The sequence below is a fragment of the Octopus sinensis genome, unplaced genomic scaffold (assembly GCF_006345805.1).
Source record: "Octopus sinensis unplaced genomic scaffold, ASM634580v1 Contig18959, whole genome shotgun sequence".
NCBI lineage: Eukaryota > Metazoa > Mollusca > Cephalopoda > Octopoda > Octopodidae > Octopus > Octopus sinensis.
This window is the reverse complement of record NW_021836134.1, coordinates 1-19,126: the sequence shown is the minus strand read 5'-3', so window position 1 is coordinate 19,126 and position 19,126 is coordinate 1. Positions and strand designations below refer to the sequence as shown.

At 37.8% G+C, this 19,126-nt stretch overlaps 2 protein-coding genes and 1 pseudogene across 2 annotated transcripts; all 3 read right to left on the bottom strand.

Annotated features, from left to right (window-relative positions):
- Window positions 1-305: 305 nt before the first annotated feature.
- Window positions 306-1,483, bottom strand: LOC115231928 (innexin-11-like). The gene has a single exon (XM_036500179.1). It carries the CDS (start codon window positions 906-908, stop codon window positions 306-308), a length of 603 nt encoding a protein of 200 aa, XP_036356072.1. The 5' UTR covers window positions 909-1,483.
- Window positions 1,484-3,620: 2,137 nt separating this feature from the next.
- Window positions 3,621-4,547, bottom strand: LOC115231927 (innexin-11-like). Its single transcript, XM_029801813.1, has one exon. It carries the CDS (start codon window positions 4,545-4,547, stop codon window positions 3,621-3,623), a length of 927 nt encoding a protein of 308 aa, XP_029657673.1.
- An 11,063-nt stretch (window positions 4,548-15,610) lies between these two features.
- LOC115231924 lies at window positions 15,611-16,747 on the bottom strand (annotated as a pseudogene).
- Between the last annotated feature and the right edge of the window lie 2,379 nt (window positions 16,748-19,126).

The window sequence follows — 19,126 nt, the reverse complement described above, 5'->3', positions numbered from 1 at the left end:
GCAGGAGAAAAGGTAACCTACAATATATTTTAGTGAGCCACAGTTTACGCAGTTATCCCAAGTGAATTTTTAACTCAAGTGAAAAAAATTGTTGGTAGATACGTATGCCCGTATTTCTGTAGTACGGCCATTCTAACGAATTAAATTCTAGGCAGTAAGAAAACAATTTTTTTGATATAAAAGTAATGTAAATATATTTTGGCAAATCACTTATCAGCGGGGGAATTAGCTTAGCCGAAAAAACGATTTATTTGATTGTGATCAAGAAACCTCAAACATTCGGAAAATAAAGAGAAATTATTAAATCAAACATTTTTAGCGAAACTAAAACTGGATTCCAGGTTAGACACACTTTCCATAATTTTGAAATTTTCATAGAGGGCGCTCGTGAGATCAGTCATAACAATATCACTGATATTTCGGGAAATCAGTCTCAATACAAAGATTCCGTCAGTCTGGAGGTACTGGTCGATGAATTTGTTAATCTGCGGGTCGTTTCTACAACACTTGTCAGGATTGGAATTGAGTAAAAGTTCTTGACGAATGTGTTTGAGGACATAAGAACGAGAATTGCTTTTTGAGCAAAGGTGGACCATCCAATGGAATGTGTTAGAAAGATTATAGAGAAGGACCAGAAGGAGCCAAAACCAATAGAATGAAAATATGGCTTGCAAAAACAAATTGATAGAAAGGACACACTGAACAGTATGTCTGGTCCCAATAATCTCCAATCCCAATTCTCGGACATAAAAGTCACACAAAGTCTGTCTGGGGAAGAAAATAGACTCCGGTGTCCTCCCAGACAGAAGATCCCTCACTAAAGTAACACCATAGACACTCAAGTTGCCGTTGGAAAGCAAAAGATCGGTGATTATGAACTGAGCCAGAGCATTGAGGAAATACAACATTTTTGTGGCCAAATAAGTCACACTGAGCGATTTTTTCCAAATGATAGATCCACTCTTGCATCGTTGTTTAAGCCCAAAATAGCGATTAAAATGTCTGGTAATAAGTTTGATTTGCTCGTCTCTGTTTTCGTTGGTTTCTGCTTCGTGGTACTTTTCCCCAATCTCGACAATATTTTGGAGGTTGATGCCCGATGTCTCATTATTCGACCTCCAAAAAAGACAAGGGAGTTGATATAGCAGTGCAAACACGAGGAAGATAAACGGAGCCCACTGATAATATCGCAACTGAGGTTTCCTTTCGTAAAAGTCTGTTTCAGGGATTGTTTCGTTCAATCGAATGTAATACGTGTTTTTGACCCAGCAAATGGAATGGGTGTAAGAATTAAAATTGTCTACATATCAAAAAAAAGTTACCGGTGAATTGGGGAGGCGTCCAGCACTTGATTGGATTGCCAACATAATTTTCGGTGGTCACTACCACTGCAAACAAGACGAGGACCATTGCTGTGTACGAGTGATTAAAGCGGTCGTTGATGTCATCATCTTTTCTTGTATTTACTATTCCTTTGACAATGTCAACCAAATCCATCACGAACACTATTTTCTGCGTAATGAGCGTTATATAAATTCAGACTGTACGATCGTTCAGATTTAACAGAAGATGCAATTTTTAGCCTGCATTGCATCATCTTTTATATCGATCTTGTCTTTTATAATTAAAAATTAAAATTTCCACTATGGCCCTCAATTTATTAATGTTTATCACCTGTAAAAAGCGAAATTCAATTTTGGGAGTTTTGGATTACTCACATAATTATTCCCTTTTCACAAAAAATAAAATCATTGAGACAGAAATGCCAATCAAAGCTGATTTTCAATGTTCAACAGCGTGACAACAATAATAAGATTTTCCAATGGGGATTCAGTGATTAGTCGATAGTTTTGTCATTAGATTAAGTCTGGATTATTGAGATTATAGAACCAGACCGGATTAAATGATTATTTTTAATAAATAACAATTAAATTGCTTCAGAAGTTTCTAATTGAGTATCCCACTCGAAAGTAAATAGACATTAATTCCTCTTAAGTGTGTCAACTTCTACCATAAAATGACACACGCAAACAAAACACGACAGTAAATCAAATGTTTGCAGAATTATAAATTTGTTTAAAAATATAGTTTTTTAAATACTCAGCCGTCTGACATCGAGGCTTTTCCTCAGAGGTGTCAAAAGTCGTGCCGTCACAGTTTGGGGTTTGAATCCCCAACGGATGTAAGTCACATGGGAATTTTAAGCCAACTCTGATACGCCATTCAAGCCAAGCCCCATGCGATCAACTAGACATTAAAAACAGCCCCTCACGAGAGACTGCATCCTATAAACATGATTGGAACGATCACCAGAGATCTTTGGCCTGATCTGCCTGGCCTACATTTGTGGGAGTTCTATATTGATTGGTAAAACTGTGATCAAGTTGTTTCTGCAAAAATCGATCGAGCTGTCTAGAAAATCAAATTGCTCTCAATGACATTATCATTGGGGGTTCCCAATATCTTTTCTTTGTAACCTGTTTTTTTGCTTTATCGGCCTCGACGTGAACATACAAAACTTGCACTTTGTTTATTTATTGTGCACTTCTGGGGAATTTTTTGCGGCAACCTGACTCACTTTTCAGGCCTATCTACAACTCATGTGGAGAACATGTACTTCTTCTGAAGCTTGTCTTATAAAAGGGCTACTTCCTGGAGCTTACTATGGATCATTGTTGAAAGGATGCTTCCGACAAGTTGTTGTCACTAAGGATGCCTACCTTTAGCCAACTTTGTCTAGATGCAGTACAATCTCCACTCTTGGAGACTTTGCTAGACGATGACAGTTGGCTTGTGTCTGGATATCCGATCTATTCTGCAGACGGTGCAGGATCCCCTCAAAATCAGACTATAAATGAGTCGCCTCAGTTAGTTCAAATTACCGGAGCAGAACGTATAAACAGAATCATGGCTTTTCTTAATCGGACAGGAAATGCCTTGTTTGGGACGCCACTTGTTCTGGCATTTACTCGCTCAAGAACTTGTTTCTTTAAAAAATCAATTAGAATAGATTTAAAACTAATAAATGCTTATCTAACTTTTATGGTTTTCAATAATACACAAGAATATTCTGGCAGTGCTTTACAGAAATAATTTTCAATTTTTGTAGCGTATTCTCCTGGAGATCCGTGCTTTGCAGAAGACAGCACTGGTATCAAAGGCAAGGGAAACAAAAATAGCACCTGAAAAAGCGGATCGTTGGAAGTGTCATATCCGGGAATCACAGCAAAAAAGATTCTTCAAAGGTAATTTTCACACTTTAAAAAAAGGTTGTTATTCAATGCATTCATTGGCCAGCCTCAGCTTGAAAATTCAGCGCGATTTTTAGTATTTGATCTCGTTCCAATTGCTTTGGACACAATGATTCACGAAATTTTCAAAACCAAAAGTCCATGATGAAATTGTCAGATAAGACCGAGAGTGAATAGAACTCTGCACGTGAGCATGAGAATATTTGAAAAGATGGTCAAATTCTATTAAATCTATACGCTTCAGAGTCTCCCATTAAAGTTTGTCTTCAGATAAACATTGAACTTGATAGGCAGGGCGCTGTAAAGTCGTGTAAAAGCAAATAAGTAAATTAATTGTATTAAAACCAAGGAACGTTAAGAAATCAAGAATTATAAAATAGAACTGCTTTCGGTCTTTTTAGCAATTTCCATGATTTTGTAATTTTCATAAAGGGCACTTATAAAGTCAGTCAAAACAATGTCGCTGACATTTTTTGACATGAGTCTGAGTGCAAAGATTCCGTCAGTTTTGAGGTACTGATTAATAAAATTATTCATCATTTCTTTTTCATTGCAATTTTCCTGACTCTGAGAATTTAAAAAAAGTTCTCGACGGATGTGTTTGCGGACATAATAACGAGAATTTGTTTTTGAAAGAAGGTGATACATCCAATATGATGTGTTAGAACAGTTATAGAAAATCACAAAAACAAGCCAAAACCAGTAAAATGAAAAAATAGCCTGCAAATAAAAATTTACTGACAAAACGCACTGGGCAGTATAGTTTTGCCCAAATTTCTCCATTCCTATTTTTCGAACATTAAAGTCGCACAAAGTCTGCCCTGGAAAGAAACCTGAGTCTGGTGAGGCTCCAGTGATAAGATTTCTGAGTAAAGTGATACCATAGAGTTTTAATTTCCCATTTGAAAGCAGGAGATCTGTTATTAAGAACTGTGCCACAGCGTTCAGAGAATATAGCAGTTTGGTAAAGAGATAAGTCATAGTGAGCGATTTTGTCCAAAAAATGTTAAAGCCTTTTTTCTGCCGGTTCTTAAAATTGAAGTAGCGATTGAAATGTATGGTGATTAGTTTTATTTGGTCGTCTCTTTTTTCCCTTTCTTCTGCATTGTGATAAATTTCCCCGATCTCGATAACATTTTGCAGGTTTAGGCCACACGTCTCATTATTTGACCTCCAAAAAAGACGTGGGAGTTGGCACATAAATGCAAACACGATGAAAATGAACGGCGCCCACTGGTAGTATCTCAGCTGTGGTTTTCCTTCGTAAAAATTTGTTTCGGGGATTTGTTGGTTCATTGGGACGTGGTACGTGTTTTTAACCCAGCACATGGATTCGGCGTAAGAACCAATGCCTTTGAACTTAGAAAATGAGAATTACCTGCTTCACCTTCAACCATGCATTTTATTGGATTTCCAACATAGCTTTCAGTAGTCATAATTAGTGCAAACAAAATGAGAGCCATTGCTGTGTAGGAGTGGTTGAAACGGTCGTTGACGTCGTCGTCTTTTCTATTATCAGCTACTCCTTTCACAATCTCGACCAAATCCATTGCCGGGACTACTTTCATGTTTTGTAGGGTTTATAAATCCCGAAAGTGCTAATTTTTCGAATTTAGAGAGGATGGAATTTCGAGGTTCTTTTTCGCGATTTTTAAACGTTTTTGTTAACACAGTTTAATTTGAATTCACAATTTTGAATATCCGGCACATAGGATATCCTGGCTGTTCCCCGGGCGATCGCCAACGAGACTCCTTAGAGAAGATGACGAGTCTCGTTGGAATTTTTGCTTTTCTTGGCGATCTTCGTCCTAAGCCGACGAAGGAAAGAAAGTGTTTCCGAACTTATTACCCTAGATGTCTTGACCGCTATTGGCGCAAAAATATGATTTCTGGTCAGGGAAGAGTATTTTCTTAATTTTTTGAACTCCGCGAGTTTGGCCACCGACCCAGCCTCGGCAACTGACGAGATCAGTTTGTTTGGAGAGAATCTGTCGGAGAAAACTTTTTTTAGTCAGGAATGAGATTTATAATTTTCTTAAGTCCAATTGAAATATTCTCAACCTGGGATCGAAATCAATTTAATAATTAAAAATTTTTTATTTTAAATTAAGTTAGTTTATTTTTAAAAGTGGTAAACCTTTGTTTTTTGTTTTTGTATGAGTCGTCCTAAAAATGAATATTTGGAATTTGGATTTATAAAAATTCTTTTATAGTGGACTATATTGCTTACTGTGTAATAAGTCATTAATAAATGATGCAATGAAACCGTCCAAATTGTTGAATCATTTTAGGAAAAAACATTCGGGCAAAAAAGAGACCATGGAGTCTTTAAATGAGACAGGACAAGATTAAAGAAATATTAATTTAAAAAACTGATTTTTTGATTTTCGACATTTTATCAGTTAAATAAGTACTTTAAATGATAAATTAGACTATTTCTACTTCAATCACGCATATTGAAAATATGATATTATAGCCCCATAAAAACAAATGAATTTTTATAACTATTGTCCTTAATAAACTCATCTGAATAGTTAAATTAACTTATAACTGAAATATGTCACAAAGTAAATAGTATTACGGACTTTTTGCTGTTTAAACAAGCTCAAAAACTTGTTTAGAAATAATGAAAAGGAACAAATTTTTAGTAAAATTATTTTACAAAAATACTAAGTGTGACAAAAATTTTTTTCTGAAGGTTAATCCAAATAAATAAACTGTTTTAAAAAGTGTGTCTGCAAATGACTAGAAATGAGACGTTATCACCAGACCTCATTGCCGGTATTCCTTCGATTAAAAATCTAAGAGTGTGAGGATATTTTTTCGATATTCGACAATATTGGCGACAATAAAATCCCTCACAAAAACATTGCAGATGTGATTTATAACCTCGGAATTTGTGCCAGTATGGCCGAAATTAATAAATGCACAACGAACTACAATTTAAGTTTTCTTATGTTTTCTTCACTTAGACTCACGCGTAACTATCGAGGAAGTCTTGTCCATTGTAAAATCAGTAATGGGGGCCAAAACAACAAACGGATTTAACGAATTTGTCCAAGTTTTCAGTACGGTCGACAGAGAACAAAACGGAAAGATTTCAGAAAGAGAGTTCAGAAATTTACTGACATTCACTGGTTAGTCAGCAATGACTCATCTCAGGGGATTCTTTGACGGCCGAAGAAACCGACGAACTATTGAAGAATAACGTGTTCTGTGGGGAAGTCGACTATAAAAGTTGACTTGTCATTTTCCACTTAGAATTCTTAATGGAAATTGAGTCACAGGATTAGCTAGTTCCTGTTCTTATAATAGTTAAGGAAATTTGACTTTTAATATAACTCAAATCTCATTTTATTTTAAGTACCTCATATCATGGAGTTGATTTATACAGAAATTAGAAAACCGTTTTTTTCCGCACACTGTATTGACTTTTCTGTTCAATCTTCTCAAAAATGCAACATATTTGTTAAAATGAATTCTTTTATCGAAATAATCTCATTCTTATCATTCCTTTTCTTAGAATACTTTTTATCATCGCATTTACTTCCTTGACTTTGAAGTCATTAAGAATTTAAAAAACTAGCAGATAGAATGAAATACGCACTTTGTTACAAATTGTTTTCACTGATGATTTTAAGCAATCAATTAATGATTTAGACCAGGGACAGAAATTTTTCAAACGATTTTACTCTAATTTTCTGTAAAAATATACTTATATTTTCCGGAAAATGGTCCCCGTGATTGTTCACTATATTAACTTGTTCGACCTTCTTTAATCCCTTTCTATCATCTCAAATTAAGGATTCATAATACGCCGTCTCAAGACGTGAGATCTATTATAAACTAAGAAAATCAATATGCGAATTCTTGCTTTAGCTCGAAATTATTGTTGAAGGCACTGAAGAAGCTGGCCAAGACGCCTACGCCGAGGGGATGCCCCTGTGTTCTATACAACACGAGCACCAGAGTAGCGAGTTGTTGCTACTCTTGCAAGTTAAGAAGATATTTAGTAGGCATATCTCTGCGAATCGTGTTGTCCCCCTTTCGGACCGCAAAGTGACCCGAAAGATACCTTGGTGGGAACTCAGGAGTGACGCTATGATTTGCATCAATCATGCAATATCTTATGCGATCGTGCGTAAGGCTCTATTTATACCTCGTTTATCAGAATCTCGGTGTCAGCGCAAGCGAGAAAACAACTTGTTTGAGTTTAATCGCAGGCTGTTCTATCAGCGGCTGCACGGAGAGACAAAGGAGGGTACCCAGAAAAAGCCAAAATTCTTGATACACGGGGGAGTATGTGGAAAGCACGTTCTCGCAGTGGTGTGTCGTTTCCGTTTGTCAGTAATTTGTCTCTCTGACTGAAAGATACTTGGGGTCGATAGGGTGTATAATTTCTCTATAAAAAATTGCAAACCAATCCATGATTGCATGTGTCAAGCAATCAACAGTTTACCGTTGACCCTGACTCGATTCCAGAGTGGTTATGTACTGGAGTCACTTATTTGATTCTTAAAGTAGATAATCCTTCCGCTTCGACAGATTATCGTTCGATAACCTGTATTCCCAACCTGTACAAGTTGATGACTAAGGTGGTGGCTACTGAGGTCAGAAATTTTGTGGAGGTGAATGGGATTCTGTCCGAGAACCAGTTAGATACTTGGCGGGATTGCCAGGGATCTAAGGAGCCGGCACTAACCAAAAAATGCCTCCAGAGTCCACGGAAACTCACCAGTGTCGATGTGGGTAAATGTGAAGAAGGCATATGACTTGGTTGATCAGGCCTACTTCGTTGAGTGCCTGTGAAACGCAAGTTTCCTTCTTGGTTTATCAAATTTGTTGCAATTGTGATAAACAGGTGGAATGTGCATCTAAACTACAACAAGAAGCAAAAAACCGTTAATCATTTGCAACCTACTGTGGAAAAATGCTAAACAGTGATTATGTCAGAAAAGATAGCGAAGTCTTGAGATATACTTGCATCTTTGTAGGAAGTATGGAATCAGCAGTCAAACAATTGAAAGGATACTCGAGTCCAGTCGATCATATCCACACAAAATGTTGATAAAACATTAAAGAGTATGATGGTAATAGATAGTTACGAGATCAAAATCACTGACGGAGAGATAAATTCAACCAGTAACCTCATAATTGAACCAAGTGGGGAAAAGGAACTGATTTAGAAATAGAGGGTGGTGTTGGTTATTTATTCCTCTAAAAAGTAAAATAAAAATTGCAACAATTAGATAAGTTGCAAATTTTGCAAATGTATAATCATGCTGGCGAATAAAAAAAGATTTCCAGGACATGTTGCGAACAAGATGGATGATATAAAACTATCAAATACAGAACTCTATCTGAAAATCACTTTTTTGTCTTCACCGCATTCAAAAATTCTAAAATCGCAGAATTTAATCTTTATTTGAATTAAAAACATTTTTTGCATTTTTTAGGATTTTATTAAACTCCTGCTGCGTCTACTTCCGTATTTTTACAACAGTATTGAATCAAATAATTTCTTGAACAGGCCTGCGGAAAATTAGAACAAAAAATTCGCCCGTGAATGCGTCAGGTATTTATCGTATAGAGATACAGCATTTCTTATGTGTTTGGGAGACAATTTAGAACTGAAAATTTGAGCAATCAATAAATTTTCACCTTTGTTTAAATGTGACGTGTGAGACTTGTTGACCACTAAAGAATTGCAATTCGGTTTTTGCCATTTTGTGCAAAAAATGTGTTCAAAGTCAAGTCAATTAATGCAAAAAAAGTTCATAAGCAAAAAAGCAAACACCCTTGTCCCCAGAGAATTAAATACAATTTTTGCGTATAGTTGCAAAAAAGACACGCTGAAACAGCTAGCTTGACTTTCTGAAGTCTCACGGTCTTTTTGAGATAAGAGAATCCATAAAAAAAGAATTTACATTTTTCCACTCCGAGAATACCGATGGTTTTTTCCGCGATATTTGTCACCCAGAAATCTCCAGTACTGACCGCACTCGGATGCGGGACCGCAGAATTAACTATATTTTTTTAAAGATGACAGGCGACATCCCAGACGAGAAATTTGTTATTTCAAAAGGAAGAAGCATCATCTGGTCTAAAGGTTTCCTGTCTTTGCCATCAAGATTCACAGTCTCTAAAATGGAACGGAAGCCTGCCAAAGGGTAATGTTTGGAACTCAGTTTTCTAGAAAGAAGATAAAATCCCTTAAAGTCGATAACTTTCCCGCACCGAAAAGCATAAAGCTGGCCCACTTTAAGAGCCAGACGAATGCCAACGACGATCTAAACAGACTCTTCATCAAAGAAGAATTTTGTGAAAGCCTAAGAGACAGCACCAAGCTAATCACCAGAATGGGCGTGGCAAAGAGTGTTCACGGCAGCTAGATCAAGTTAGTCAGAACAGGAGCGTAGATTTTTCAGAATAGATTTACAATAAATGCATCTCACTCCATTTGGGAACATTTATTTTCCGCAATTTCTAGATAAATAAACCTTATGTCTAGAGCGACTTCGAAATTTGACAACTCAAAACGTTCGAAAAAGGGAAATTTTGAAAAAAAGGACCACAAAGAGGTCCAGAGATGAAATCGAATTGAACAAATTTCTTTGTAAAGAGGAGTTTTTTGATTCTTTTCAAGTGAATTTTTTATTATTATGCAATTCACGCGAAATCAAAAGGTTAGTTAAGATTATATTTTTACCACGCAACTCAGAATACGCTCTGTTAGTAGTTTCCATTTTCTCCTGTTTTATGCAAGATCTCTCAGGTCGTTCAGATCATCTATCGATTTCAGTTTTTCTTCCAAATTGTTTTGAATTCATGATCCAGCGTTGTCGGTAAGGTGAATTAGGGAAAAAGGAATGATTAGATCTTTGTAACTGAAAGGTTTTTGATGACTCTGGAAAGTGCAAAAAAAGCTGTTGAAATTGAGTGACGTTGAGATCTCGCAGACTCAGTTTAACGTATTTGAGAGACCAAGTTTTGAGAATAAAGAAATGTGTTTATTTTATAATTAATGAATATATAAAAATGTGTAAAATAGGTGAAAAATTTTAATCGAATTATATATTTTGTTAAAAGTATAACATTTTTTATCAAGTAAAATGTTCAAAAACTGAATTTTTATTTGTTTGAATCCTATTACTCGTTTAGTGGCGTAGGTTGGTGCTGATTTGTGTTAAATCATTACCACAAAATCTATTTATCTCTCAAAGGAGGAATCCTCATGGACTCGACACATAAAACCAGCGAGTTATCCGATTCGAAGAACTCGCAGAAGAAGTGTGTTTCCTACAAAATCGTGGACGTGAAGCCTTCAGTTCAAAAACCGATCGAAACTTCCTCTAAACGTTTTACGGTGATTACCCTGAAAACGCACTCTTACGGGAGGTGGAAATGCGTTGATTTTTTGACCCCCCTGCCACCAGCAAGTCCATCGAACGCACCCAAATCACGGTAGCATCTTTCAATTCATCCAAGGCTTCTTCTACGACCCCCGAAATTCAGGAAAAAGTTTTGGAGCCTGCCCCCGAGAAGACCTCCGAGTCTGTCACTTCCGACCCTCTGATTGTGGATGGTCGTAATTTGGCCTCCCCGACGGAAGAGAGTCGATAAGTCAGAGGATCGAGAAGGCCATGGTTAGGGGATATATCGACGTGTAGGACATGGTGAAGGATCACCTTATCCGTGATGTCACGGCCGAGATTGGGAGACTTGTCAAGAGTCCTGACGACCTGGGCGACAGGGCAGTTTTGCTTGATGAAATCCACTCTCTGAGAGCTCTTGTCCCTCCTGATGTGTTGGCCCAGCACGATAAGCATAAAAAAGAGACGTGACATTGTTTTGTAGATTATTTTCATATATTATTGATGTGCTTTCTCTCATTTATAGTCCAGATGTTAAGAATCCTCACTTTTGGTGAATAGTTTGATGGAGTAATCAGTTATACATTTTTGTGGTCTTTATTACTACTTTTAATGGCCTATTTTCCAGTACATTGACTGTTTGATTTTGCTGTATAGTTTTTAGCATTATTTCTGCCATTTTTTGCAATTAGTCTACTTAGGTGCCATCTCTACTGGTTTCACGAAATTAAAATTTCAGAACTGTACATGCGCAAATTGTCGCTACATGCATGTGGCTTTCTTAGAGCATCTCCTCGCTGCCTTTTAAAATATTTAATTCGTTATTTGACCTATTAAGTAGATGACTGAAATTATATTATGTGAATCCTGAACCATTTCCTTATTAAGCGGAAATTTAAGCGGAAATTCGACATGTATTGGCACAAATTGGACTTTTTTTCTATTTTATGGTAATTTTTGTCGAATTTTAAGAATCTCCTGTCCCCATAAGTACTTAACCTATTTATTTTCTATAACATTGGTGCTGGAATGTTGCTAAAAAATTTAGTCAATTTGACAGGAATATAAACTGTGTAAAATTATTAAAATAAACGAAATATTATTTAAAATTTTGGATTTTTGACCATCTTTAACTCAAATTTTGTTACTATGCAATAATTCAAATGGCGTTGCCTTTCCTGCCTGGAAATTGTTTTAATAGAAAAGTACTTTTTTAGCCAAACTGATTTTTCCAGTTGGGATTTGAAAAATTTCACAAACCCCAACATTTTAACTTTTCTTCGGACGAACCAATTCTTGTCGAAGGAAAACCTGGGATTGGGGGACAAAACTACTCGGCACTAAAGAGAAAAGAAATGACATTTTTGCAAATAAATACGAAAATCAAATCCCGCCTTGGATTGCATTTGACAAAAAGTTACAAACTGTCAAAAACAGCAAATTAGGTTCTTTGTTTTGACAGTTGGTACCGCGAAAAAGTGGATGAGAGTCGTTTCGAAAAGTACAGAATTCGTTATTGCAAAATTTACTTCTATTTGGAGGACTCCACAATACAGATCATCGAACCGCGATTCAAAAATCAGGATTGACACAGGGTTGCTATAAAATGATGACATTCAGGGAATGTTGTGAAACGACACCGAGTTTTGAAAGACTCGACATGTGAAAATAGTTATTGGGGGGTCGAGGACTTGAATCTTGCGATGGATTTGGAGATTTATGGAAGAACCTACCGAATTATCAACTGCGATAGTTTTACGAGGGATTTTCTGTATAAAATCGGAATTAAAATCAACGACCCTGAAGAACTGCCTCAGGATCCGTACAATAAATACAGAAATTCAGTTAGAGGGTTAAACATCCCATTTCTAGGTCGAGGGACAAATGCATCCTCTCAAGCCTTACCAAGTTATCGACACTCTGGGACAGTTCCTGGCCATGGACAAACGGGTGTTGTGTTTCCGCTGCTACTGGGATGACTCAAAGACTCTCTACGGAGATGTCCGCAACTTGATTTTGCACTATTATTTGAGTGACGACACAATCGAGATTATTGAGGTGCGTGACTTGTTTGTTAGCAAAGATATTCCCCAAAAATTGCGGGCGTGACAAATCTCCCGTGTTTCTCAGACGAGCCAAGTTACCAAAATCGTTGGAAAGACTTCCAATACACGGACAAGTCACGAAAAGAACAGTGCTTAACGTGTTTGGCCCGATGGGTGCAGGCAGTAGAAGCATTTTAGACAGCCTCAGGGTGAGGACTCCTCCCCTATTACACTTAGACTGGAGAGCAACCAATAGACTATTACACAGACTCGGATTTGAGAATTGGAAACTCGTTGAATGTGTACGGGAGGGAGGTGGTCCTTGTCAGTTGTGATGAGTTCACTCAAAGTTACTACAAACAAGTCTATGGACTAGGCACGTGCTGTTAAATCTTACAAATTAGATGACTTCAAGCCAATTGAGTACAAAAACCAAGACTGCCCCCCACGAGCACAAAGTTCCCACCATACACTGGGTATGGAACAGAAGAAGACTCTCTCGTGTCGTGCATGATGATGGAACTGAAACCTCCTTTCAAAGACCTCTCCCAATTTTTCGAATATGGAGGATGCGGGTATATTAGCAACGTCCTGAGATTTACTGCAAAAATTGTGTCAGACAAGCCTATCGATTCTGAACGGAACTTTGTTATATCATACTTTTTGTCGGACGATACATTTCTGATTTTTGAGAATTCTAAAAACAATTCCGGTATTTTGGAATATTTTCATTCCAGGCTTTTCTGCAGGCAAGTTTATGAGCAGACAAAAAGTTCGGTTGCCAGACCAACCCGGTACACCCACAGAACTCTCAAAATATTACTCATTACAAGACATGTACATTGGCAACACACTAAAAATAAATTCGTTCGTTTTCCTGCTATCGAATGCGGACAAGTACGCCTTCAATTACATGGAAGCCCACCCAAGTCAGGTATGTCATCTTTGACTCATAAAGTTCCCTTATTCCGACTTTGATTTGATTTCCAAAAAAATCAATTCAGAACTGAAAGAAAATAGTCAAATCAAAGAAATGTTAGATTTGGTCGATCGAGACAAACCCATGGAATACAACCAGTTCAGGGAAGTTTTAAGTCGTGCCTTTCCTTCTCTCGTTCTCCAGGAAATCATGACAGTGGCCAGGTTTGGCATTCCCCAATACCACGAGGAAATACTCCTGCGAAAAACAGGCGGAGATCTCCACCGACTGCTTAATCAATGTTGCGATAGAATCTTTGAGAAAAAATTTGTGGACTGATTTTAAGGAATTACTGTTACTTTTCGAACATCTAGATGTCGACAGGTATAAATGCGATTTATAGTGGTTAGGACTGGGTCATTGAGTTTACAGAATACCTCAAACGCTCTAAAGTCCATCAGAATTCCTATCCGTCCCGAATTGTTAAAGATGTTGATCGGGAGGTAAAATGTGGTTGCTATAATTGGCAGATTTTGTGACGAAGATCAGAAAATCGATTACAAAAATTTAGTGAATGTGCTTGACTGGAAAACCCCAAACGTAACTCAATCCATCTGCACTGAGAAAAACACACAAGATTTGGTAAATTATTCGCTTTTCTATCGGGACTTGATCGATAACTCAAACGTTAAATAATAATCTACCCTAACCTAATCAACTAATAAAATATAATCGTTGTTCTAATACATTGTTGAAAAAACAAATGCTGAGAAGCAAACATACTCATTAATTCTATTTTAATACAATAAATTGCATTTTTTCACATTTTTACTATCAAATTATATGAAAATGAACAAATACATTTTAAGATTTGTTCAAAGTGGGGTACAATAAAATTGAGAAATGACGGTATGAGATAATTTGAATTAGTTTTAACAGTACTTGAAGAAAGGTGCTCAAAATAAATGGAAATATTTAATTTTTGTATTTGAAGTGCAATTCAAAAAAAATTGTAAACAAGAAGCAATTTAAATAATTGTAAATGACTGGATGGTCGAGAATCTGTTGCTAGAGGATCCTTTCTTCCGCCGCAAACCCTTGTTCGGCTGCAAACCACGTCGAAAATACAAAATATTTTCGCTCTCGAACCGCTACCAACCGCTACCGCGTTACGGCGGGAAAGGAGACTGACTCGTTCCTCAACGAGGTCGGGCAGTCCATCGGGAGGAGGCTCAAGGACACGAGAGAGGGCCTCTGGTTCCGCCAGCGCATCGGCCTGGCCATTGTTCGGGGCAACGCACACTGCGTCCTGGCCGCTGGGACTTAACGATTTTCGTTGTCTTATTTAAATCATGTGATTATTGCTGGAATTACAGGGACAATCGTCGCATTAATTATTTTATACTTTCTATGTTTAAATTTTCTTTCATGTTTTCTTTACAAAATATTATTATACGGTGGCTCTTTAATTATGCTTAATTGCTGTTTAAGTAAAAAGTGGCTTTTTGCCACAAAAAGGTTGCCGACTCCTTGCTAGAAGTTTCGGTCAAGTTTGACGAGTTACGTCGTATAGACATCTTATCACATACGTATTCAAAATATGAATGGATTTCCAGATGGGATGTTATTAGTATTCAACAGTCGCATTCCACTAAAAATAAAACGTATAATCAAGAGAAACTAATTCATGTCTCAATTCGAAATTAAGTAGAATAACTATCTTATTTGTTATTGAAAAATTGTATGGCTGGCATAAACAAAACCTTAGTCACCTACTTTGCGGTGTGCTTTTTGTTGTTTTTGTAAATGACTGGATAACATCCTATCATATCAATTCATGTAAGCTCACAAATCTATTAGAGAATTTCTGATAAAAATGATCTTAATTTTTGACAATAAAACAAGATCCAATTGTCATTTATTATTGGCGAATCCGTGGAAATACTGGTCACTCATTATCTCTTTTAATGGGAGTCATTTAAGTAAACACACCCCTAGAAATAAAAGGTTTAATGGGGGTAATATTAAAATTGGTCACAAAAATTAGTTTAGTGAGAATAATAATTAGCCGAATTTAGAAGGGATACTAAAAGTCAGTAACTGAACTGGGTTTTTGTCGAGAGAAAACGGTGTTCCAGTTAGCAAGTGCAATTGAATTTTCGTTGTATGTTTCCCCCATTGTTTCTGGAGTAAAAAGAAATATGAAAATAAAGCCAAGGGAGCAAAAAGCCGCAAATACAAGCAAATATAATTTTTGACTGATTCCTATAAGCAGAATAAAGCACTGACATTTACATTTTCAATTGCAGGTTTGAATATCCAAAAAGCAAGAAAGTTGGCCGCGTTTGCAATGAGAATTCCCGCCGCAGCAGCCTTTGCTCTGACATCCTGTCTGAAGTACTCGACCATGATAGCCTGAGGGACAATCCCAAAGGAAATGGCAAATGAAATGACAAAAGGTAGACCGCCAGAACAGAGAGAATGGGGACTGAGTAAACCAGGGAAATGACTTCCAGGATAAGGCTAATGATGATAGATAGCAGAGGCCATATGAGTAGTGGTCTTCGACCCACAATGTCCACGAATGGGGTCTAAATTAAATCAGTTCTCAAACAGCGATGATGGTGGCGACGCAGTTGATGATTCCCGTTCCCATGGAGGCGTATTGGATCTTGTCGTCGGGGATTTTGGCACTTTTGTATATATTCCGCGAAAAGGTGAAGATCTGACAGACCATTTGGCATGAGGAGGACTACCACATTAATTCCGGTGAGTTGAGCGACGATGAAACAGACGATTACGATTGCAAGCGATTTTTGAGATTTTTTTGTCTGACGAGTTCTCCCCAGGAAATGTTGTTGGAGGAAATATTTTTTGACTCGACGATCATTTCCTCTATTTCCTCCTCGACGATGAGATTCGAGGTCCTGTATTCACTCATGGCTGCACTGATCAGTCTGCACCAACCTTTTCTGGCTTCGGCTTCGTTATTCCGTGACAGCAAAAGGTAGCGGGACTTTCCGGGAAGAAGTAAAAAAGACAAATAAACACCCCGGCAATGATTCCCGGAATGAGAAGAGAAATAGGCCAGTTTTTCTCATTCCCTGTGATTAAACACCACAAAAACACCAAATATTGAATCCAGGTTGACGACTTCGGAAAGAAAGATCCCGAAGGTTATTGCAAACTGGTGTATGGCAATAACAGTCCCACGGATCTCCTTAGGACTGATCTCGCTGACGTACATGCTGACGATCGGAACAAGAATGCCTAAGCACTACTAAATGCCGCCAACCCACACTCAGTCCGGATATCAACCGAGCTACAAAGAGAATTTCGAACGAGTTAATGCTCTTGCTGATGGCCCCCAAAACGGCAGCCACGATGACTATGATGCTGTTGTAGAGAAGTCCATGCTTCCTTCCGACAGAGTCAGCCAATATGGGTGAAACGAAGGCTCCGATCGTGGCCCCGATTAGGTAGATGCTCGCGATCCCCGACCAGATGAGTCCCCATTCCGTCCCATCCATGTAATACTTATTGTAGCGCTCCCTTAGAATGTTTTGAGTGAATATTCTGGCGGGCTATGAGTATTATAATATTCGGAATCAACCGCCTCGATACCGTCGAGCACTCCGTTGCCGTATCCGTAGATCAGGGAGGTTCCCGACACGGATAGAATGACTCCCAATATGTATCTATGTGTCAATTTTTCAAAGACGACGAATTTTCCCATTACATTAGACCGAGACAATATATTTATAGCCACATTCCTACCACAACCACAGTAAGTTCAATAGTGCTTTGTTCGAGAACATTTCACACCTTATTTCACGAAACCATCTCAGCTCAGTTCAAAAATAGTGGCTGTGTACATTAACAAATCTTTTAACTTTGATCCTAAGAGAAAACCTTTCGAATTTATTTGACTTTAGCGGCACTACCGACAGACATGGGCACCCAGGGACATTCTTTGTGCCAGCCACACACAATTTTTAAGAGAGAAACAAGAAAGTTAATTATTTTTGAATAAAATCCGAGTTGGGAAGTCTTTTAGTTACTCTTGTCTTATAGTTTCTTTTTATTGTAGCGCGGTCAAATAAATGCTAAGTAGCTCAATATCCTATCTGGAGAATCCATTCCCATGCGGAGTCCGTATGTGATAAGATATCCACGATGGCGTTACTTTTCAAACCCGGTCGGAACTTTGTACTCCAGTACAAAAAAATAAATGATTCGTTTTTATGAAATGGAATTATTAATTTAAATTAATTTATAAGAGAAGAAATCTTGTAAATTTAAACGACAAAATAAATAAAATATTATTTATTTTTAAGTGGTACCGAGCGGGATTGTATTAAAAATACAAAAATGGACATTGATCAAAACATTTTAGTGGAGGAAATCAGCCTAGAAGGACTCGAAGTATCATCACAGTGAATATAACCAAAGGAATAACCCTAAACATGTTATGGCTGAGACTGGAAGAAAGAAAGGTTCGGAAAACTTCCCAGTCCTCGACGAAACAATCAAAGACCAAATTTGGAGACTACTAAAAAACTGCAAGTCACTCCAATTTTACATATTGCCCCAAAATCGAGCAGATTTCACATCATCCGTGGTAAAGTCAGACGATAGCCAGTCACCCGATGACACCACAGAAGCATTTCGGCGAATACTCGAGGTATCACGTGACCCTACAACCACAGGAGGACAAAATATATCCATTTGCTCTGATCGACCAAGGCCAAGTCCGTGGATCCTGTTCTGCCTACTTTGAACGTGAATTACTACCAAAGTCTGATTTGTCCCCAATATTACCCACAGCGCGGCAATTGAAAAGTAAACGCCCGCCATTTATTTATATTTTGAAATTAACTTATCAAAGATGGGGAAAAGACTTGTTTTTGTGTCGAGTCAAAAGGAGAGGGAGAAGTGCTTACTCGGCGACTGCGAAGGGAAGGTGTCCTTAACCATGTACTGTCTGTTGGAGAGAATAGGCCGGTGAGTGTGTGTGACTGAGTGTAGAGCGAGGCACTACGGAGTCTACACCGCCAGTAGCACAGGCCTCATGGAAATAGTCAACAATGACTCCAAAAATATGTTCCGTCTCAAGAAAATGCTTTTGAGAAGAAACTCATCCGAGAAAAGGTTTGGATGTTTAGCACATGGTAGCAACGTCCCTGTCTCCTCTCTCCTTTCAGAAGTTGGGATTCGGCAATCTAACCAACATACGTGTCCTCTATCTCAGTCGATTCTTCGGTATCCAAATGTCCGCAAGGAAATTATGGTCGAGAAGTGACTGCCTACTTAAGACCTGCCATGACTGTACATGTCTCTACAGAGTTTTGTCCTCGCACATTGTAATATAACCACCCCTCATTTCCAGATGGAGGAGTTCCACGTTTCCCGATCATCCGCTGTCAAGTTGTCAATCACATGGGTTGGTTAATCTCGTGGAGAGACTTCCAGGCGCACAGAAACGAAAAAAACAGTCTCCAAGTCCGAGTGAGTTTCCAATACTTATTTGAGTCTTCA

What these genes read in the sequence shown, in the direction of transcription:
- LOC115231928 (XM_036500179.1), bottom strand. Translation starts at nt 908, where the DNA reads ATGTTGTATTTCCTCAATGCTCTGGCTCAGTTCATAATCACCGATCTT.
- LOC115231927 (XM_029801813.1), bottom strand. Translation starts at nt 4,547, where the DNA reads ATGAACCAACAAATCCCCGAAACAAATTTTTACGAAGGAAAACCACAG.